This window comes from Primulina tabacum, chromosome 1 (genome assembly GCF_025594145.1).
Source record: "Primulina tabacum isolate GXHZ01 chromosome 1, ASM2559414v2, whole genome shotgun sequence".
In the NCBI taxonomy this organism is placed as follows: domain Eukaryota; kingdom Viridiplantae; phylum Streptophyta; class Magnoliopsida; order Lamiales; family Gesneriaceae; genus Primulina; species Primulina tabacum.
In genome coordinates, this window is record NC_134550.1 from 53166247 (window position 1) to 53189056 (window position 22810).

Genomic DNA, 22810 nt, shown 5'->3' on the forward strand with positions numbered 1-22810 from the left:
ATTTTGTGAAACAGTTTAATGAGTTAATTTTGTGAGATTTTTTTTATTTATATTATTTATGAAATAACGATATTTTTTATTATAAATATAGATAAAATTAACTCATTTCATTACAAAATATATATATGCAAAATCGTTTAAAAAAAATCAGTCCCGTATATATATAAAACATAAAATTTTGGTCCTGGAAAATATATATTGAAATGGTGATGAAAATAAGATTCGAAATGCGGGGGCATTATGATTAAGGCGCAGCACAAGCAATCTGCTCTCCGGATCATTCCATCTTACATGTGAGGGCAGTGTCCTCATATGATTTGAATGAACAAGATTTACACACATTTGTGATTTTAAAAAGTTTAGTGGACTCCATGTATGTGTGCCTAAATTCGGATCTTTGATTTTATTACGGGGATAGATGAACCTGCTCTCTGTACTCATCAATGGTGACAAATGGTCAGTCACGTGTCAGCTTATCATCTCATCTTCTCTTTTGTCCTGTTTCTGCCCAATTATGTGTGCACCAAATACAAAGTTTGAGGAAATTAATAATTGAGTAAATTTTTTTGTATTACACATTTTTAATTAGAAGATGAATTTTTTAATTTGTATGAAATATTTTTATACAAAATATCGAAATAGATTGTAAATTTATCTCAAAAAATATCTAACTATTTTTCCAACGTCTCTTATGCCTTGAGACACGTCACTCGTGTATGCTTATATTTGTGTTTTGATTTATTTACGTGAAATTTTGTGTGTTAAATTATTTTCTCGCATGTTGTCTTAAGTGTTAAGACATAACATTTAATATTAAATCATGAAACACTCAATTATTCATTTATATAATAGTTTTATGTTATATATTTCTTTCAATATTATTTTCCTTTTTTGTATCAAATGAATGGAGCTGAAAATAGAATTATCACCGTTAATATTAGCAAATGGATCGGTCTTCTCATGAAAATTGATAGTAGGAAGATAATTCTCTCGTTCTTATGGATCAGTGTTCACATTATACAATAGAGTTGGTGGGTCGCACTCGATGGGTGTTCGAGTTGGTAAAATACGTGAACGTTTGACAGATGATCATAAGTTTAATTTCTCTACTAATACCTGATCGGACCAGTTTGTCACATAAAATTCCAACGTTACAAGGTCGAGCCTTTTAAGGAGGGGAAAGAACGTAATCTAATAAATTTAGCGAATGATAGTGACCATCTTAACATAATAATATGCTAACTATGAATTCTTAAATATATTATTTGAATGTTAATCTAAATTATGTAATTCTTTGTATCAATCATGGTCCTATTACCTTTTAAAATGCTCAACAGGGAAGGTGATTCCTCTTTTTGTATAAGGATTGGAAGAAAAGGTAAAGTTAATGTGTCAAAAGCCAATCTTTCACTCGATCTCTCTCTGCATAATATAATATAATTACATACGAGTAGGTCTCTTATAATATGATTTCACGAATCTTTATCTATGAGACAGATCAATCATACCGATATTCACAATAAAAAGTAATACTTTTAACATAAAAATAATACTTTTTCATGGATGATCTAAATAAAAGATTTGTCTATATATATATATATATATATATGTATATATAACCAAAAGAAATGCTTTATTCTGTACGTTATATTTTTTGTTTTGGAAATTGCTGAGAATAAATAAATTCAATACACACATTGATTCATCTAAGCCACTGTAAATCATAGTTTTTTTTCCTACTCAAATAAAGATATCAAAATGTTGCATGAAAAAAAGCACGAAACAAAAAAACATTGTATGAGAAACAAAAATTAAAATATGTTTTTTTATAAGATTTTTGTAAAAAGTTTATGAATTTTTTTTAAAAAAAATTGTTCTCCGTTTGTGTAATTTGTACATGTTATCATCTGAACATGCTTTTTGTTGAAAAAGAATCTCAATTTGTTTGAATCGTAAATATTTTTTGTTTCAATATAAAAAAAAGGAAAAGAAAATGGAGAACCCAAATGGGCAAACGTTATAATCTTTCCATTTCATAATCCATCATTTTCAAAGCCTCTTCTCGAATTAAGCAACCAAATTTTGTTTCTTTCACAAGACCCATTTTCAATTATTTTTCATTTTTCTCCTTTTCCGAAAATAAAAATATAATTTATCATAACTGCATTTGTGACACAAATACTAATAGACAGTCATTATTTTTACGTTAATTTTTCAGTAAATACACATGCAAAATTAATTTTGCACTAAATACTAAAGATAGCTTTTCACAGTATTTTCAAACTCATTCTCAAACCCCACATCAACCAAATAGCAATTTCACATTTTAAAGATGAGTATGTATCTTGTGAGACGGTATCACGAATCTTTATATGTGAAACAGGTCAACACTACCGATATTCACAATAAAAAGTAATACTTTTAGCATAAAAAGTAATATTTTTTCATGGATGACCCAAATAAGAGATCCGTCTCACAAACTACGACCCGTGAGACCATCTCACACAAGTTTTTGCCTTTAGAGATATGAAAAAATCTCAGTCGTACTTTGCTAATAATATCTAGGAAAAAAGTCAATTTAAATTATCTAAATTGTCATGTTTACTTTTTCCTCGCCTAACTTAATATTAAATTGTGTTTTAGTCATATAACTGTGTTTTTTTATTGGTTTTTAAACCTATATCGCCTCAGTATTGACAGACGTCAGACACATAATCGAATTTCACATCAATATTTTACGCTTCAATAGACTAAAAACAACCAAAAGCGAAATCACTATTCGAATATCAGCAAAACTATAGTCAAATGATCCTTAGCTTTTTTTAAAAAAAATTGAACTGTGGATTGGATGATGGTTCTCTCTAGTTGCAGGCTTTCATTTTCCTGCCATAATATGCCATTGGAAAAATTGGGATCGGGACCATTGATGGAATTCTTGGTGTTGGTGGTATTGTCCAAATTTAGGTCTCATTCATCTTTTTCTGGAGAATGACTTCCCAACGAGCGACAATTTTGAATTATTGGCTTTAAAAGAAAATAATTAGCGAAGTCGTGGCTTACAAGTTGCGACTTTGCGACAGCTTCTTCAATGGCGTTATTACCTTTTTTAAAGAATTGACATTTTGTTTCCATCGTTTAGGCTCAATTTCAATGCCTTCTAACTCCGTTTGTTGTGATAATATATGTTTTTTTATTTATTGAATAAATTTAAACCATTTGATTTAGCCTCCACATATTTGAATAAAAGTGGGCACACACACTTCTTTTTTAAACAACCTACAAAATGAATCTGAGCTAGGTTATGTTTGGATTATTGTATCTGAGATGATCGAATTTATTGATTTCAAATTCTTTGATTTGTTTTGATCGACAAATTTGAAGTTAATTTATATTACCTTATATCAAGTTATGTAATTTCAATAATAATCGTGACTTGATTTCAAAAACACCTATTAAATCCATCTCCAAATCAAATATCTACTACAATCAAATCTATCAACTCAAATACCACCTTAATTATTTTTAATATGTGCATTTGAAAACATCTTGTGTTTCATACCCAATTACCCATATAAGTACAAAATGCCACCCATATTTTAAGGTTTATATTTTAAGTATGTATTGAGAAAAAATGTCATTTTTTAAAAAAGAAAATATCTTTAAAATTTATCTTTTAAATAAAAAAAATATGTTAGTTTGCGTGCTACTTGAATAAAACCAGTTGTTACATTACCATCGGTTGGCATGACCGATCGGCCTAGTTGAAACTAGCTACATGAACTACGAAGGTACGAAATCACCCACTAGAAGTAGCTTGGATAACAGATAACGATGAAGTCCTACCAAGAAGTCAGATGTTTAATATATTTTTGTTTCTGTCGTCTCAGTTTTGAGTCTGTCAGATATGATTTGTCCAATATGATTTGCTTGGTCAGCGTTGTCAATCTACCACGTTCATCTTTTGAGTTTACTTAATGCACACCAACAAAAAAATAAATAAAAAAATATGAAGGGATGGAATCATCACCGATTTCAGGTGATTTAATAATTCTAGCCAAGTTGAGATCCAGTGGATCATAGTTTCAAAACCCAAACCAATAAAATATTAAATTAGCCCAATTTTACTTAGACAGGAAACTCCACCTTAACCCTAGCATATAACCAGCTTGGTAGCTCCAACGCCCACCCGCTTCCACTCAAAACCTACGCTCCATTTTGTCGAACAATGCCTCCAAAGTTTGATCCGTCGCAGGTTGTCGACGTATTTGTCCGCGTAACCGGTGGAGAAGTCGGCGCCGCTAGTTCCCTTGCTCCTAAAATCGGTCCCCTTGGGCTCTCTCCGAAGAAAATCGGTGAAGACATTGCGAAGGAGACGGCCAAGGATTGGAAAGGTCTCCGCGTCACCGTCAAGCTTACCGTACAAAACAGACAGGCTAAAGTCACCGTTGTCCCCTCCGCCGCCGCCTTAGTCATCAAGGCATTGAAGGAGCCCGAGCGTGAGAGGAAGAAGACGAAAAACATCAAGCACAACGGGAATATCTCGCTGGACGACGTTATCGAGATCGCGAAGGTGATGAGGTCCCGCTCCATGGCTAAGGATTTGGCTGGTAGCGTCAAGGAGATTCTCGGCACTTGCGTTTCTGTTGGGTGTACCGTCGACGGAAAGGATCCTAAGGATTTGCAGCAGGAGATCACCGATGGAGATGTGGAAATTCGACAGGACTGAGATTGAGATGAGGTTAAGTACGCATATTAGTTCCCACTTCCCAGTATTGATTGTTTCTCGTCGTCATTGTCTTTTGATTACGATATGGAAAAAAAATTCTATTGATTTGGAAACTTCGTGCGGATATGTACTATTGGAGTACCTTTAGATAAACAATGCAATTTGAAGAAGGGTAATGTTTTCTCGAAATGCGTCTTAATTGATTGCGGGACTGGTTTTCTTTTTGTTAATTTGTATGCATCCTATTTTGCATGCACATGGTCGATACGAAAACAATATATGGTTATCTTGAATTTGTTAAATGTACGTGGTACTGATTGGATAAACTACATTTGATTTTGATGTTTCGTTGAGTAGGTTCAATTGATTAATCTTGAAGGCTATTTTGGATGCAATTTAGCGGGGTGAAGGGCCGGAGTAGTTCGAGTAACTCCTACACAAGTGCCCTTTGAAAATAAAATTTCAGCTCTAACTAGATTGATAAGAGTATTATGAGCTCTCAAACAATTTTAGTTTATCTGTTTATTTTTTTCATGCATCAATCAAAGGTTAATGTTGGATAATGAAAGAACAAAAAGTTCTTTCGGCATATGATATTAGATGTCGAAGTATGTAATTGATATGAAAATTATGGATAAAGTTGTGATTTAATAACAATAATTTTTCTATCATAGTTTGTCCTTTGAGTGGCTTGATGAGAACTTGGACATAAGTTAAAGATACTTAAATCTAGCTCATTTTTAAGGTACTCATATTCTTTGTTAGCTTAGTCAATCTTGAGCTCGAACATAATTTGATCAAATCGTTTGGAATCTGCCCTAAATGCTTGGACGTGAAATCTTTTTATTCCTCACATAGGCGTTGATGTTCTTGGAAACATATTTTGTTTTCTCTCTAGTTTAAATTTTTTTTCTTTCCCCCTGTTGTGGTCTTATTCATGATCTTGGGTTGATTATGTCATTTGAGAAAATTCTTGTTTATTTTTTGTTATGAAAATCCCCATGATTTTGTACACGAGACAATGTGAAAATCAATGACAAAACAATGAACAACATAAGAGCCTAAGGCTCACATGAGCCAAGAAAACAGCTCTTTGAGATGAGAGTCCATTGCTTAGCTGTTTTTATCGTGGTGCATATGCTCTAATACTTGGCATTTGAAATGGCCAAGTTCCCATGCATCTATTTACTTTATCAACCAGAATTTGCGGTTCTTGATTCGAAATGTGAGGCATCCGCATCGTCACATCATCTTTTGTTAAGCACCTGCAACTTTCGATAGGCGAATGTTGTGATTTATCAGTCGAACATGAAACTGATAATAATTATGCTTTATGATTGTTGCTCGAGCATGAATATGTCGATCTTAAGTGGTGTATCATCATTTCCTTGTATAACACCCGAGATATCCGGTGAACAATCATTTGGATCATTTTTATAGGATTCATGATGGTGCCATTTGGCAGTCCAACATGAATCATAATTTTACCACGTCGCATGGTGGTGGTTACAGATATTGGCAAGGCCGAAAGGTAAATATAGAAAGTAACTAAAAAGAAAGCAAGGAAATTGAGGTTGTCGGCTACATGTGTTTTACACGTAATTCTTAGTTGGTCAAATCGAGTTAACTTTTTGTTTTGTCACCCGGGGTTGTGTTTTGAGTGACGAAATAAAGAAATGATTTCCAGCGCCCCAAGTGTAGTTGAAATATATTAGTGATTTTCAATGTTTTTGTAAGCAAACATGCAAGATGGAATTAAACGATGGATTTTAAACCCAAGAAATCAATCACAACTGAGAGGAATTGATGGATCATTCTAGAACCAAGTCTTACTGACGAAATTTGTGGTGTGCCTTTGTGCCAAAGGATTAAGAAAACATTTATCATAGTTTGTCACGACATCAATTTCATGCGAAGTATTGTTACTGTAGTTTACCTGTTTTCAGGGGCATCTCATTTCTTCGTACGCACGTGTAGCATCTTGATACCGTCAATTTCTATCAAATGCATGATATGTTGTTATGTTTTGCATGCAATTGCCCTATTTAAACAACCTTGCATTTGTAGTTCTCTTCAAATCAGAACTGTTCAATTTCTCAATCTTTCTAGCTTGATTTTCATCAAAGAAAATGGCGAAGGAGGCGTCACAAACTAAGTACTGGATCGAAATCGCCCCATCTCACCTTATAGTCCCACAAAAACCTTGCCATTATCCTACACTAGAAACCATCAAAGAAGATAGAGCAGAAGGAGGGCGACAAGATTTAATGGTCCTCGAGTGGTTCTACCGAATCATGTCTGCTTTCTTCTCGGGTTGCCCTAGAAATTTTCTTGGTAGAAAATCCGGCCATCAATTTATGTTTACGGAACCTATGTGAGCTACTTGTATTCTCGTTTCTGAAGAATGAGATGTAGCTAGATCGCGACCTTGATGTTTGGAGGTGAAAGTTGGAGTCTAATAAAACATCTCCCCCCTAGTTTGTAAAGTGTATTTTGTATTTTTAAAAAATATTCATATCGAATATATTATATATAAACCGAGTGTTGAAATAATGTGAATTTGCAGTTGCCAAACTGTTGTGCAAGTGTTTTTTGGTTTTGCGAATTGGGAAGGTGTTTGTTACAATTAAGTCTTGAATATGATACTTTCGTCTCAAACTTCAAACTTTGGCGTGAGATGGAAGTCAAAAGCTTGGAGTCTAATAATATTCCTACCCCATCCAGTGTATTTGTGTTTCTAAAAATTATTCATATCAATTATGCTATATATAAACTTTTTTTTTTGTTTTTTACTGATGGTGTACCTAAACTTGATGTTGAAGTAATGTGAATTTGTAGTTGTCAGGTGTTGTTTATGTTGTTTTTTTTTTTTTTTTTTTTTTATTTTGAGTTGAAAGAAAAGTTTAATGTAATTGATTCCCGAACTTAATATTTTATCTCAAGCTTTAAAATTTGATGTCAGATGAGTTATATTATGAATGTTTGTATGAGGTTACATTTGAATTGATGGATTTCAAATATATTCAAATATTTTTTTTATATTTTTAGAGAAACAAGATCATAAACTTTAAATTTACAACTTTCATATTTATATAATGTTTCATGTTAATTGGGATGAATTTTAAATTCACTAAATATTAAAATTATTCGAAATTCATTTTATTTTGTAGAACTAATGTGTAAATAACTAAGATGTGAATTTAAGATTTTATTTATTATTTCATTGTAAATAATAAAGATATAATCGAAATCTATAGATTTCAAATTCATCTGAATACAATCTCTGGAGTTTTGAAGTTGAGTAACATGAGATATTTATCACTTTCGGCCTTTTGAAGTCGAGCAATCTTTAAAGCACACAAGCAGATCTTAGATATGTTAGGATATATGATTTTTTTTTTAAAAAAATATATTTTCTAGAAACTGATATTGGGATGAAGAAACCCTATGAAAAAAATGCTTAGAAAGCACCTTTTAGAAGTGGAAAGAAAAGAAAAGAATTTTTTTTTAAAAAAAAATTTATTGAATCCAAATTTTTTTAAATAAATATTTTAGAGAGGCTCGGTAAAATATTTTTATTTTAAAATTACTAAAAAAATATTTTTAGTGGTTTATAAGTGAGAAAAACTCAAAGAAAATGTCTAGACAAGATTTTTGTAAAATGTTTAAGAATTTTTTAAAAAAAATTTGTTCTCCAAATATAATTTTTAAAGAATCATCGAGAGATATTTTTTGATATTTTTAAAATTAAAAAACTGTGGGTCAAACAAGTAATAAATCGCAACAAGAAAAAGAATATAATTAAAATGTTTTTATAGAACAAATGTCCAAACATCATAAATAATTTTTATTATAAATTTTTTTATGGAATAATTATTCAAATGCATATTTATCGTTAAAACAATTTTTAAAATTTTTTTTATATTAAAATGTTTTATAAGTATATGTGTAAACGAAGACTAAATTTCCTACCAAACTCACGTGTAGATGAAAAATCTTATATGCCAATCCTTGTATTGAACAACACGTGTTTGATTATCTCCCTAATATCTTCGCAAGTTCAATTTTGGACTTTTTATAATTAAAAAACTTAAAAATCCTTTGTTCTCGGTATACATGTAGATCAATGGATCACCATAATATGGTTCAAGACAAAAAAAATTATTTTAATTTCGTTGATATTTATTTCTCCTACACATATATCATACCGCGCATGTTGTTAATTAAGATATCGTTTTTATACACGCAAAAATTTATATGAAATCGTCTCACGACTCAAATTTGTGATTCAGATCTTCGATCCGTCTCAATCTACGTAAAAAGATTATTTTTTATGTCAATGTAGTATAGATCGAATCAATTTATCTGATCCAAGAAGCCTACTCTTTTTATATACAGCCACCACGACTTAACCGAAATGGAATATCCGAGGGAGAAACATCTTTATTTATTTATTTTTTTAATGCAAGAGAAACGTGTATTTGAAGTTTGAACCTACATAAAAGGGAAAAAAATATCCCACACTACCTCAATATGGTAATAAAAACAACGTAATTTTTATAAACCTTTGACGAAATACACGTGCCTCATTTCCATATTCACGTGAGAACCGAAGTATTTAAACCAAACAAATATTTATTTTATAATGGCAAATTGTTTGAGGACAACTGCTGCAAATATCACCACAAAGAAACTGCTGCAAACGAATAACGACAGGTGGAATTATATGTTTGAGTGGTGGGCTCCGCCGTGGCGGCGGTGGTGATGAATAATCAACTGGTGTATTTTTATGGAAAATTTCAAACTTAGTCTTTATATATAATTTTATGCGATTTTAATTTTTATATTGTCAAATTTCATTTTTAATCTATTATTTTTTTATTTGTTTGTAATTTAGTTCTCTTTTTTTTATGTGACATTGACGTGAATCTCATATATTTAGTATCAAATGTTTATTTTTATGTAAAAAAAGTCTAAAATTGCAAATTTATATGATTAAAACTCGATTCTGTTTACACAACTGAGGAGATCAAAATCGTAAAAAATAAAATATCGGAAAAAAACAACTCCCATCTAAGTTTATTTAATTTATGCCATTTGTTTAAAAATATTTGTTCGTAAATGACTATTGAGGCGCCAGAAGGGAATAACATCGGGACCGGTCACAAGAATTTAATTATGTAAAGTGTGTAACTCAATGTGCTAATTAATGTACATTCACCGACTTTTTAGACCAAATATTTTAATTACGTGGCGAATTATTAATATAGAACCAATCGTCAAAAAAATCATAATCGATTGGTAAAGATAAGTATCTTATCTCTTAGACTGATTGTCGGTCACACCATGAGAGTTGTCCATGCCCGAAATCGTTACCTTAACCGCAAGAAGGGGATGTGAGCTACCTATTTGGGTAAGACAAAAATTTGTGTGAAACGGTCTCACGGGTTGTATTTTGTGAGACGAATATCTTATTTGGGTTATCAATGAAAAAATATTATTTTTTATGCTAAGAATATTACTTTTTGTTGTGAATATCGATAGAGTTGACTCGTCTCACATTGACTACCAAGTTGACTCGTCTCAATAAAGTTTCACATGTCAATTTTGTAAACGAGTATTCTATTTTGGTCACCCAAAAAAAATATTATTTTTTAACTTTAAAATTAGTATTTTTATTGTAAATATATATATATATATATATATATATATAATTGAGTCGTTTCATTAATAAAAATCCATAAAATCGTATAACATAAATTTTTGATGTTGGTATTTTAAATTTAGGTTGGTGACGATGATGTGGGACATGCAAGGGCATATAAATTCGCGATCATTATAAAAAGGTCGGCTATAAATTGGGCTAATTATTTAATTTATGTTGGGCGGCTACAAATTTATATTAATATCCATTTTTTATACCATGCAAATTCATAACGTACACTTGAATGAGTGCGACATTTCGTTAAGCGTAACTACTGAATTTAGAAAGCACTGAAAAATTATTTCGATTTTTTTAATAGTGACTATAATTTTTCGTGAGAGGATTCTTAAAAATTATTTTAAGAACAAACATGCGTTTCGACGATTATTATATAAAAATGTTAACATGGTTAAAAAGTTGATATTTTCTTCGTTGCCTACATTTTTTAAAAACATCAAAAAAATCTCTAATTTTTTCGTTAAAAACTATACTCGAATAACATTTTTTTATAAAATATTTTTCAATAATATTTTATAAAAATCTAATCCAAACACATATTTTAAGTTTTTTAATTATAAATATTAAAATAATTTTATATTACTTTTCCAAACTCATCCCAAAGTATTTATAATTCAATTGAGATTAACGTTAAGAGATGATAATCTCTTTTCAATATTTTTAAATATTCCACCACCCATTTAATTAAAATATCAAATACTATATATGTACATATAATTTGATGAGTAGGTCTCTCATAAGACGGTCTCGCAGATTTTTATCTATGAGACGGATCAATTCCTACCGATATTCACAATAAAAAATAATAATATTAGCATAAAAAATAATATTTTTCATGAATGATCCAAATAAGAGATATGTCTCACAAGATATGACTCGTAAGACCGTCTCACATGAGTTTTTGTCTAATTTGATTTGTTAATTATTAATGTTAGTGCGTCTAATGATTAACGTCTCTAGTTCGACTGAGGAGGGAGAGATTAATGTATATTTAAGGTAATTTATTTACTAATATATTATTAACTTACACATCAACAATTTTTCTTTTTCTTTTTTTTTTTTTTAAAAAACGAATTAGCGTTTTGAAGTTTGAACATTAGAAATTAATAACAAATTGATAAAAATGATTGAGATATAATGATTTCACAAAAACTCTGATGATATGGTCTCACATATTAATTTTGTAAGACGAATATTCTATTTAAGTTATCTACGAAAAATTTCAGTTTTTACTGTCAAAAATATTTTTTTTATTGTTAATATAAGAAGTGCCTATAGAACGATTTTTTTTTTTTAAAATGGCTCTAGACTAATCCGACGAATTCTATATTTGTATTTATTATTTAGTTTGCATTTGTTATTTATATTTTAAAAATGCAATAACATATTAAAAAAGGTTTAATTATTTAATATTAGTATTTGGTTTCTGGCTGCAGTCTTCTCTCAATAAATACCAGCCCTTCTCCAGTCTATCCAGTATCAACAATCCTTGGTAGCACTCTTCAGTCTTCACTACTTCTACACACGGATATTATCGATAGGGAAGGATTTAGAGGCGGAGTACTCGGCCAAGGACTACCACCACCCACCGCCGGCGCTGCTTTTCGATTTCGAAGAGCTCACCAAATGGGCCTTCTACAGAGCGCTCATCGCAGAATTTTATCGGCTACAGTAGGCAGTCGGACATTGCAAACGGCGGCGATGAGTGCGGAGGCGTCGGGATCCTAGGCATTGCATGGGCATTCGGCGGCATGATTTTCATACTTGTGAACTGCGCCGCCGGAATATCTGGTACGCCCTGGCTCCAACAAACACCCTTTCCAACGTTCCATTACCATAGTCGATTAATCGTTGTTGATTTTCAGGAGGGCACATCAACCCAGTGGTGACGTTTGGGCTGTTTCTGGGTCGAAAAGTGTCCCTTATCAGAGCGGTATTGTACATGGAGTGTTTGGGGGCGATCTGCGGCGTGGGGCTGGTCAAAGCATTCCAGAAAGCTTAATACAACAAGTATGGCGGCAGGGAAAACGTGTTGGCCCCGGGAATTAACAAGGGGGTGGGATTGGGAGCTGAAATTATTGGGACCTTCGTGTTGGTGTACACTGTGTTCTCTGCCACGGATCCCAAGCGAAGTGCTCGCGATTCCCATGTCCCTGTAAGCATCTCATCTGATCTAATCTAATCACGGCATTTCCACTAATCCTTGGTTTTGTGAATAATTAATTAATGCTAATAATATAATAATGCACTATTTAATTCATATTGCCCAAATTAATTAAGGATTTGGTAACCTGAAGTCTGCTTTTTTAAAACTTTTATTACTCTTCAACTGGAAAGTTATAATCGTGATGTCACCCATATAAGTAATAATTACATTAAAAATATCGAAACAAACGTGACAAAAAATCGCCTCAATCAAGTGTGAACAATTTTATTTACTTGTCTTCTAATATGTTCAATTTTGAACGAGCTCTAGTTCCGTATAAATGCACGACAATGTATGATAATAGTGAAATCAAAATCGGTGAAGGCTTGTACATTCGAATAGATGACATCGACTTAGATCTTTGAGTCTGTCTCCATAATTACTTTGTCAATACCCAAATTTTTTTATCCAACTTAAAATCTCGTAGATGGCAAAGTGCTTCCGCTTCCTTTTACCAGTGCCGCTCTTTGATGATAGTCTGTTATGCATATATAAAAGAACCATTTGAGTCTCAAATAACCAAACTCGAGAACCCGAACTATCTAATTAAAAAATGATAGCTAATATTTTTTTTTGAGTTTGAATATTTATTATAATTGATTTTCGAAATTAGATCTCATCACAAATAATTTAGATTTTGTTGTCAAATGAGTTATAAGACATGACTTGCAGAATACTTAGCAAACTAACTATAGTCAAACTTTTTTCCCCGAGAGATCAAAGTTTGACCAAGTTATTTTTCAAATGAAATAACAAGGTTTGGATTCTGACTAATCTACAATAACCTACAAATTAATTCATATTCCACCCAGTATTTCTAATAATATATATACTGTGATTAAAATTCGTAATATTTATGTAACTTATTTATGATTAACAAAAACATGATTATCCTTCTGTATAAATAATTAAAGTCACGTTGAATTAATAGGTGTTAATTATCTCCACTTCCAATTGGAGTCGCTGTTTTCATGGTTCACCTGGCCACCATCCCTGTCACCGGCATCGGCATCGGCATCGGCATCAACCCCGCCAGAAGCTTCGGCGCTGCCGTAATCTACAACAAGGACGAGGCCTGGGATGACCACGTAATTTCACTTTCCCTTTAATTTTATTCACACATATAATATATAAAAGAATTAAGAAAAATGGCGTAATTTCGTTATCGTTATAACATCCACCACCTTATCAAAAATCATAGGATCCACATGTCACATACATATTTATTCTGCCACATTCATTTTAACAGTAACACTCATTATTTGTAGGTCTTGCTGTCTACTCATTCATCTTATTTTTATTTAAAAGTAAATAAATTCAATTTCAAATTATTTACGAAATTTAAAATATTATTATTTTGTATAAATAATATACATATATATTATATATATAAATACATGTAATTAATGAGGGCCATTCTTTCCCTTTCAAATTCAAAAAAATTAATAAAATATTAAATATTACATTTACATTTATATTTATTTATCTCAACTCACATGATAAAGTAATATTAAGGTTCAATCTAACAAACACCGACGGCTTCAAGAACGTTACTTTATTTGAATTTCTAAAAATATTTTAAGCATTTTTAAGTTTTTTTTTCTTTTCTTTTCTATAATTTTTTAAGTCTGTTGTAACACATGATTGTAGTCTTATTCAGTTCGTGCCCTTCATTCTTTAAATTTAAATATCGATTGTCTTCTGATTTTCCAAACAATATTTTTGTATTAGCTTCATATTGTATTTTTACACTTAAAAATTTATAGAAATAAGTAAAAAAAAATTATATCTTTGAAATATTTGATTCTGACTTCACCGTGGACTGCGTTTTTCGAATGAGAGAGTTGAGCTTCGGCCCATTTTAACAAATCAGCCTTCACGGTCCAGTCCAGTCTTCACACGCTAAGCCCAATGATAAGTGGTAAAAACCCAATCACACACACCATTCTGCTTGCCATTTTATAATATTTGAACACGACGTGTACATAATAAATTTTTTTATGAAGTATAAGAGTAATTTTTATTTAAATTCAAAATTTGAATTTATAATTTATTATTATTATTATTTTTAATCACTAATTTATAATTAAGTTTTTTTTATTTAAAAAATAATTATATTTTGTGGGAAATAATTAGATATGACATAAGAGACAAAAAATAATTATTATTTATGTCTCAACATTAATTATAGTAATATATTATTATTATTTTTAATAGGGAAATCAAGAATTCTTTTATTTGAAATTCCACTTTGGACTGTACGAATGAATGGAGTAGGTGAACGATTAGATAATGATTATAAGTTTAATTCCTCATATCAACATTTCACGGGCAGATCTGTCCCGTAAAATTTGTTAAATGCAGTTTAACTGGTTATGGTAATATAAGATTTTTGCTTTACATGGGAGGTTTATATAATGCTCATAACAGAATAATCGATAATTTTACAATCATAGATATATATATATATATATATATATTTACATTCGTACGTATGTATCACTTAAAAAAAATTTGCGATCAAATTTATAATCATAAATTCTAAAATATTTCATTTGATTGTTTGATATTTGAAAACAAAACTTCTAAAATATTTCATTTGATCGTTTGATGTTTGAAAAATTAATTTTAAAAAACATATGCGTTTAAGAAATTCTGGGGGCAATAAAGCCATTTATGTTACTTCGTAATTAATGCAATTAGTGAGCGATCGAGGACCAAAACGGATAATTTGCACTTGTAAAGAATATGACGAGTACAACACGTTCTCAAGCTGATAAAAAACGACGTCGTGGGATCTCCACCTTCCCAGTCCATAAATAAAGCCAGCCACCCCTCCAGATCTGAGTCAAAATCCACACCAATTACAGTCAACTTCACTCATTGAACCTTGATTCCATGGCTTCTCGTCCCTTTTTCCTCCTCGCATTCGCCTCCCTCCTCCTCTTCGCCGTCCTATCCGCCCACATTCTCTCCGTCGCCGCCTCCGGTGACGTTGACGACGACGAAGACCTAAGCTTTCTAGAAGAACCTGAAACCGAGGCTGTTTCCGACCACAATTATTCGGAAGCAGAATTATCAGATAATGAGGGAGATGAATTCGAAAACTACGATGATTTCGATCCCTCGGGCTTTGATCACGGGGAGGGGGAGAATGAAGTGCCCGATTTGGATGAAAAGGACGTTTTCGTTTTGACGGATGGTAATTTCACTGACTTTGTCGAGGAAAATAAATACGTGATGGTGGAGTTTTACGCGCCTTGGTGTGGCCATTGCAAGGCCATGGCGCCGGAGTATGCGGCGGCCGCTACAGAACTGAAGGCGGTGGATGTGAAGCTTGCGAAGGTGGATGCTACTCTTGAGAACGAGTTAGCGGAGAAGTATGAAGTGCAGGGGTTTCCTACTGTGTACTTCTTTGTTGACGGGGAGCATAAAACTTACTCGGGGCAGCGTTCCAAGTGAGTTTCGGTTTCCCCTTTTGTCCTTAATATCTTTTTGTGCTTATCTGATATTTTACGATAGAATGAGAAACAAAAATTTCTGAATTCTAGGCGATTCTGGTTTCAGGCTTGTTTACAGGAAATTTTTTCTAAAGTTTAGAAAGTTCGCATGTTTTTTGAGATTCCGCGGCGTCTAATTAAACGATCCTTAGAAATCCGTTTTTCGTTTTCACGACATCAACCTGTTCTCTCTTTTTTGTGCTGAACTACAAAGTTTTCCGTCCATAAGTTAAGATACATGTAGTAATTGACAAAAAATTGCCTTTTGAGTAATTTTAATTGATTCTGTAACATTCACAGTTGCCAATTGATATTTCCGTTTTCATTATTCTATAAAAACTGTGGCCTGAAAATTGGTTAGTTTCCTTTTGTTAGTTAATGTAGAATGTGTGAACGAGCGGAATTCATATATTTAATGTAGTATGTCCAGGTAACATCATTTTAAAATCGTGTTTAGATTAAGATCAGATAGCTTCAAGTCAAGTCCTATTGTGCGGCTGAAACAATGATAATATCTTTTATCATGTGTCTCTTGTTATTATTTATACCTTGTATACAAAGTAGTGCTATTCTACCAAAGCATAAAAAGGAAAAGGTATTTCCACAACCTTTCTGTTTGATGATAGCACCACCCTGGAAGTATAATTGATACAAAGTTTTCAGTGGTAATTAACGTGCATAATGTGGAGTGATAAGTTGAGAAGAAAAATAACTTGTATATAGGGAAGCCATTGTGACTTGGATCAAGAAAAAAACAGGACCTGGTATATCCAATATAACAACCACAGAGGAAGCAGAGCGCATACTAACATCTGAGAATAAGGTCGTGTTGGGATTCCTTGACACATTGGTGGTAAGTTAACTCTTGCTTTGACAGTATTTTTTATGATGGTGTGCCACATTTTACTTAATATTCACCATAGTATTGCACCTGTCATCAATTAGACGTTACCCAAGAGTAGTACCCTTCTCAATGGATATTTTTTTTGCCACATGGACCAGATCAACATGTGGCAAAAAACTGTCCATCGATGTTTAGCAGGTGGGTGACGTCGAACCTTCCCACACCAGCTTTCGTGTTCTAAGTTTTGGGTACTAGAACAATGCCTTTGATATATTTACATTTTTCATATTCCTTTTTACGTCTCTCATTGGATTTGGTTCCACTTCATCTTCTTAATTTCATTTCATAATGAAAAATATCATTTTTCTACTTATTTTTTGTCCCACAATTACAGGGTCCTGAAAGTCAAGAGCTTGCTGCTGCATCAAAACTTGATGATGATGTCAATTTCTATCAAACTTCAAATCTCAACGTGGCAAAGATGTTTCACTTGGAAGCAGATGTTAAACGCCCTGCTCTAGTCTTGCTGAAAAACGAGGCTGAGAAAGTGACTCATTTTGGTTAGTCCTAAATGCATGACAATGGATGTCATCTTTTTGTAGTATCTTGCGGAAAGTTTACCTCTTGATTATTCATGCAGACGGTCAGTTCCAAAAGTCAGCAATAGCTGAGTTTGTTTCTGCCAACAAGCTTCCACTAGTGACCATTTTTAGCAGAGAAAGTGCATCCCTGATATTCGAGAGCCCAATTAAAAAGCAGGCGAGTCTTTTTGTTTAAATTCCACACCTCCCTTCCCTTTCCAGAATGTGTCATTGAAATCTACAAATAATTTCTGCTATGCAGGACTTTACATCTTCACCGTCATAACATTGAACTCCTTTTGCCTCTCATTTTCAGCTTCTGCTTTTTTCCTCATCCAAGGACTCAAAAAAGGTTATTCCAATATTTGAAGAAGCCGCCAAACTTTTCAAGGGAAAGGTACCGGAACAGCAAGAGAATAACTATTTGGCATTTTTGCATTGTCGGTAAAGATGTTTATTTAAATTTTAAAGCAACAGATTTAGTTCTTTCAAATTATCGATCCAGAAGGGGTCAACCCAAAATTGCCAATCTTTGTGCTTGTGGGATTGTCAATGTTTTTGTTATACATCGAACTCCGTCCATAAAACAATCATTTTTTACTTAAGTTATAAACTTCTATTATTTTGACGTTGAACCATGCAAAGGTATGTAAAGGTTGAAGTTTTTGTTGTGTAAAAATTCCCAGCAAAATGTTCCAGTGATATTCATTTGAAGTAAATGGCTATAATCCATGTTTCAAAATTGATGCAGATTATCTTTGTATCAGTGGAAGTTGACAATGAAGAAACTGGAAAGCCTGTAGCAAATTATTTTGGAGTCACGGGAGACTCACCGAAAGTAAACTTCTCAATATTGTTCATCAAGTTACCTTTGTTTCTGTGCACATTCTTCTTTGCTCTGAATATCAGATAGTATAATCCAAGTACAGTCAAATTTCAAGATGATGGGAATTCTTGCAGGTATTAGGATACACTGTTGATGATGCTAGGAAATATGTACTCGATGATGAATTTACATCTGAGAATATTAAGGTTAAGTATCACTCAGTATTTCTCATTTTGGTTCGTTGCTTTTGCATTATTGGCTTTATGCGGATTTGTTTGTTATTTTGCTTGTGTTTTGATTTGACTTCGGAAAACTTTTTTGGGCGGCATAATTTTTTTTACTGAGAATATCTTCCTCATTTCATTAGGCATTTGGCCAGTCATTCTTTGAAGACAAGCTCAAGCCATTCTTCAAATCGGATCCAATCCCTGAGAATGTGAGTTCTAATTAAAATTTTTTCCCCATGTCATTTGTCATTTTGGTTGGCTGATCCTTTTCCGCGACCTTGTGTTTTGTAGAATGATGGAGATGTGAAAGTAGTTGTTGGGAATAATTTTGATGACATTGTTTTGGACAAATCCAAAGATGTTCTTCTTGAGGTACTGTTGCATTAATCTATTTGTCATTTGATATCTCCTTTTTATTTCTGGGTAAATTTCTAATCTAGAAGCACATGTTCATTCAGATATATGCGCCATGGTGTGGCCACTGCCAAGCTCTTGAACCAACATACAACAAGCTGGCCAAGCACTTGCATGGTGTAGAATCACTTGTTGTAGCCAAAATGGATGGAACTACGAATGAACATCACAAAGCCAAGGTAGTATAACATTCCAAATCTTGAATCTAGCAGAGACTAAGATAGTAGTTGGCTTTATATAACTTATCCGTTGATCCTTCTGCATTCTAAATTTCTATTCCGAATTGTGTACTATCTCCGAAAAGAGACTAAGATAGTATAACTGTTTATTTCTTTTATCTCCCCGTGTATGCATGCAAATGAGAGACACATGCTCTTTAGATATATATAATCATCGGCATGCATGTATAAAACATTGAATGTAATATTCTTGTGGGAAAAATATCTGGAGCAATATAATTATTGATGCTGAAGAGTTTACTTTTTGCAGTCTGATGGATTCCCCACAATTCTCTTCTTCCCAGCTGGAAAGAAAAGCCTCGATCCTGTAAGTTTCCATAAATTTGGATATCTGATTTTATCCCATTTTCAAATTTTTTCCCATGTTTGCCTCATCACGGTTTTGAGCATGTTTGCGCATTTAACAGATACCTGTTGAAACGGAACGCACAGTTGTGTCATTATACAAATTCCTCAAGAAACACGCATCTATCCCTTTTAAACTCCAGAAGCCAGTATCTTCTCCAGCATCCGGTGATTCTAATGCTAAAGAAGACATCAAGAGCTCTACGAGCAACGTAAAGGATGAGCTATGAAGACTTGCATCACCTTCCCCCCTGGATGATACAGTCATGCTCTGTTGATGCTTATAGTAGGTAATGAGACAAATAGCGGATGGATTAAATTAATCCAATTTATTACTGTTTTTCGTTTTTGGGTTTTGTTAATTGTCAAGTTTTGATACATAATACATACATATATGTACTTGTATATATGTATGTATATGTAAATCCCTTCCTCCCCACCGACATCTCTAAGCTTATTTGCTGGCTCCTCGCTATCTCGTGCAATCTTTTTTCTCATCTGGTTAGAAAATTGTCGAATGAAGTTGGATTCGAGGTTGAAATTCAGAGTAAAGTATGGCAATACAATAATGATTGTATCTGAGGTTAAATTATTTGAAACTTTCTTGAAAGAGCTTTCAACCGGACAAAATTTAAGTGCGAAGGCTGAATTTCAAAATGTACTTTAAAATACTATTTCTGCTTGGTTTTTTAAGGTTAATATAATGTGTTTTTCCAGTTCGATGTAGTGTATATTTTTTTTCCCTTTTAATTTTCAAATTAAACTAGACTTTTAAAAGATTTTCAGCATTGCTACTATTTCTGAAATATTTCGCTGTAGCCGAAATTTGTGTGAAATAGAGATTAGCCTACGCAAAAACTCTCTATACATAAACTCAAACCAATTCTTTTTTTGGTTATCAGATTATTACATTAGATTTTCCAGTGATTTTGTAAAAAATAATAATATTACTTTCGAGTAGTTTCATATTTGATTTTGTATCAGTTCAAAATTACGTACCTCTAATGCATCGAATAATGGCGATAACTAACACGTAGTTCCTTGATGGCTTGGGGAGTTTGCTACGTTTTTTATCTGACATAGACTTAGAACATTAATGAATGAGTTCGATGGCTTTTTTTCAGAGCGACATGGTTTCTATTTTGAAGTAAATGTGGGATTGGAACTCATTTTTTGAATATGGTTTTGGCTTTGAATTTCTTGTGGTACAAAACAATTTAAACTGGAATGTATTTGTGTGGGAAAAAAATGATGATATTCAATTAATAAATTTAATTATAAAAGATATCATGAATTTCAGTTTTGGTTTTACAACTAGAACCGAACTTCTAAATTTCGAAAGGCGACCATAGAAAATCTTGATCAATTTATATTGAAACTTTAATATAATCGAGTAGCTCACGTCCTGGCTTCGGCGATAACCTGCGGGTACTGTCAACTTTTGTTTAAGTTTGTTTCATCTCCTCCAACAAATAAAAGACTTATGTCTAACAAAAAATAAATTAAAATTCGATGAATGTAGATAAGATTTAAAGTTCAATGCAACTGTTGATAACAAAACATAATCGTTCAGAGGGAATTTGAAATTTATAAACATCAAAATGATTGGAATCAACAAATTTCAGATGTATAAACTAAAAATGCTGTAGATAGCCCAAATTTTCATTATGAACCCGAAGTTTTCTATGTTATATTTAATAATAATACTAGCGAAACAGCGCAGCAGCTAAATCCGAAGATAGAGAGAGAGATATTAACCTTCCAAACAAGCCACTTCGTAAATGCAATCCCAACGTCTCAGCCACAGAAGTTCAGACTCGCAGCAGTACTTCCGGCAGCAACAGTAGTACCAGGGGAATTAATAGAAAGCTCTGGCCCAACCCCAGCTTGCTTACTAGTTTTTCGCCTTTTGAATCCTCTGCGCTTAACCGAAACAGTGTTGCAGCTGGTGGCGGTGGAGGTGGAGGTGGAGGTGGCAGAGGCTTCAGCGCCTTGGGTGAGGAGAGAGGTGACGTGGCATTCCTTCCAGTCGAGATGTTTGAGGTCGTGGATCACTTCCTCCAAAGCCAAGGGAGCATCACCCGAAACGCTGCCGTTAAACAGCGTCGATCGGCGCAGGTCACTCAGATCCATTGAGCTCACAATATCAATCAAATTTCTCTGTATCAACCAAATCATTGTTAAAAAAAAAAGAAGAAAAGAAGAGGCAAACATCATAATTAAGGAAAATAACTGGTATAGAACTTTATGTTGCGGTTGGATTCGTCGCAAACCTTTTGAGTTGTGATTTTTCTGAAGCCATGCATGCCGATGATCTGTAGTAAACACCGTAAAATCAAGTCAGCCGATCAAAACTGTAAAAATTGAAATGATAAATTATTTTAAAAGCAAAAATTTGGGGAAATCAACTAAAAACATGTAGTGGAAGCTGCATCTGACAAACGTATAACCTGTTGAAGTTGACTGACTGTGAGATGGAGAGTGTCTCGGTTATCAAAGAAGTCGAGGTAATCTTCCACAGAGAGCAGCTTCGATTTCTTCGTCTCGTTCACCATCATTGCTCCGACTCCATCGATTTCCATGGTTTCTCTCTCTGTATCTCTCTACTATGTGTGTGTGAGATCGCAATGTGTAGTACGTGCTCGCTTCGCTTCAGCGTTGAGGAGGGAAAACTAGTTGGAGCCCAAATATCTTCTAAATCTCACGTCTTCTTTGCAAAAGTAGGCGTTTAGTGAGACGGTTTCACGAGTTTTTTTTTGTGAGACGGGTCAATTCCTACCGATATTCACAATAAAAAGTAATACTCTTAACATAAAAAGTAACACTCTTTCATTGATGACCCAAATTAGAGATCCATCTCACAAAATACGATCCATAAAACAATCTCAGATAAGTTTTTGTCGTTTGAAAATTATTTCCTTTTTTCTCGTAACAATTCGATACACTTGAAAAAGTCCTTTTAAAACAAAACTTTCACGTGATGGAGAATAACGATCCATTGACGAGTAATAAAACTCACATTCAACACAATAAATAATCTATGAAAACCTACTAACATATTTTCGATCGAGCCCTCGCATAGATTTAATTTGTCTAATATGATCTATCCAACTCACGTGGCTTGTAGAATTTGATCGAAACGTAGATCATGAAACAAAGATTTAATTGATGAATGTACGG

The 22810-nt window shown here is 32.9% G+C and overlaps 3 protein-coding genes and 1 pseudogene across 3 annotated transcripts; 3 read left to right on the forward strand and 1 right to left on the reverse strand.

Annotated features, from left to right (window-relative positions):
• The first annotated feature begins 4134 nt into the window (after positions 1 to 4134).
• Positions 4135 to 4915, forward strand: LOC142548893 (large ribosomal subunit protein uL11-like). Its single transcript, XM_075657527.1, has one exon. It carries the CDS (start codon positions 4226 to 4228, stop codon positions 4724 to 4726), a length of 501 nt encoding a protein of 166 aa, XP_075513642.1. The 5' UTR covers positions 4135 to 4225; the 3' UTR covers positions 4727 to 4915.
• A 1940-nt stretch (positions 4916 to 6855) lies between these two features.
• Positions 6856 to 15293, forward strand: LOC142512842 (aquaporin PIP2-7-like; annotated as a pseudogene).
• A 127-nt stretch (positions 15294 to 15420) lies between these two features.
• On the forward strand, positions 15421 to 20087 carry LOC142548885 (protein disulfide isomerase-like 1-4). The gene is made up of 12 exons (XM_075657515.1): positions 15421 to 16112; positions 16878 to 17007; positions 17393 to 17558; positions 17639 to 17757; positions 17896 to 17976; positions 18331 to 18417; positions 18540 to 18611; positions 18773 to 18841; positions 18924 to 19004; positions 19091 to 19225; positions 19536 to 19592; positions 19693 to 20087. The coding sequence occupies exons 1-12, from the start codon at positions 15553 to 15555 to the stop codon at positions 19858 to 19860; spliced, it is 1725 nt and encodes a 574-aa protein (XP_075513630.1). The 5' UTR covers positions 15421 to 15552; the 3' UTR covers positions 19861 to 20087.
• A 1153-nt stretch (positions 20088 to 21240) lies between these two features.
• Positions 21241 to 22313, reverse strand: LOC142519684 (uncharacterized). The gene is made up of 3 exons (XM_075622718.1): positions 22081 to 22313; positions 21904 to 21945; positions 21241 to 21790 (listed from the first exon to the last, which is right to left on the reverse strand). The coding sequence occupies exons 1-3, from the start codon at positions 22210 to 22212 to the stop codon at positions 21428 to 21430; spliced, it is 537 nt and encodes a 178-aa protein (XP_075478833.1). The 5' UTR covers positions 22213 to 22313; the 3' UTR covers positions 21241 to 21427.
• Positions 22314 to 22810: the final 497 nt, after the last annotated feature.

Excerpts from the sequence above, each read along its gene's own strand:
- LOC142548893 (XM_075657527.1), top strand. The coding sequence starts at position 4,226 with ATGCCTCCAAAGTTTGATCCGTCGCAGGTTGTCGACGTATTTGTCCGC.
- LOC142548885 (XM_075657515.1), top strand. The coding sequence starts at position 15,553 with ATGGCTTCTCGTCCCTTTTTCCTCCTCGCATTCGCCTCCCTCCTCCTC. Across the intron at positions 18,842-18,923 it reads CGGATCCAATCCCTGAGAAT|AATGATGGAGATGTGAAAGT; the intron begins GTGAGTTCTAAT and ends TGTGTTTTGTAG. Across the intron at positions 19,226-19,535 it reads ATGAACATCACAAAGCCAAG|TCTGATGGATTCCCCACAAT; the intron begins GTAGTATAACAT and ends TACTTTTTGCAG.
- LOC142519684 (XM_075622718.1), bottom strand. The coding sequence starts at position 22,212 with ATGGAAATCGATGGAGTCGGAGCAATGATGGTGAACGAGACGAAGAAA. Across the intron at positions 21,946-22,080 it reads CAGTCAGTCAACTTCAACAG|ATCATCGGCATGCATGGCTT; the intron begins GTTATACGTTTG and ends TGTTTACTACAG. Across the intron at positions 21,791-21,903 it reads GAAAAATCACAACTCAAAAG|AGAAATTTGATTGATATTGT; the intron begins GTTTGCGACGAA and ends TGGTTGATACAG.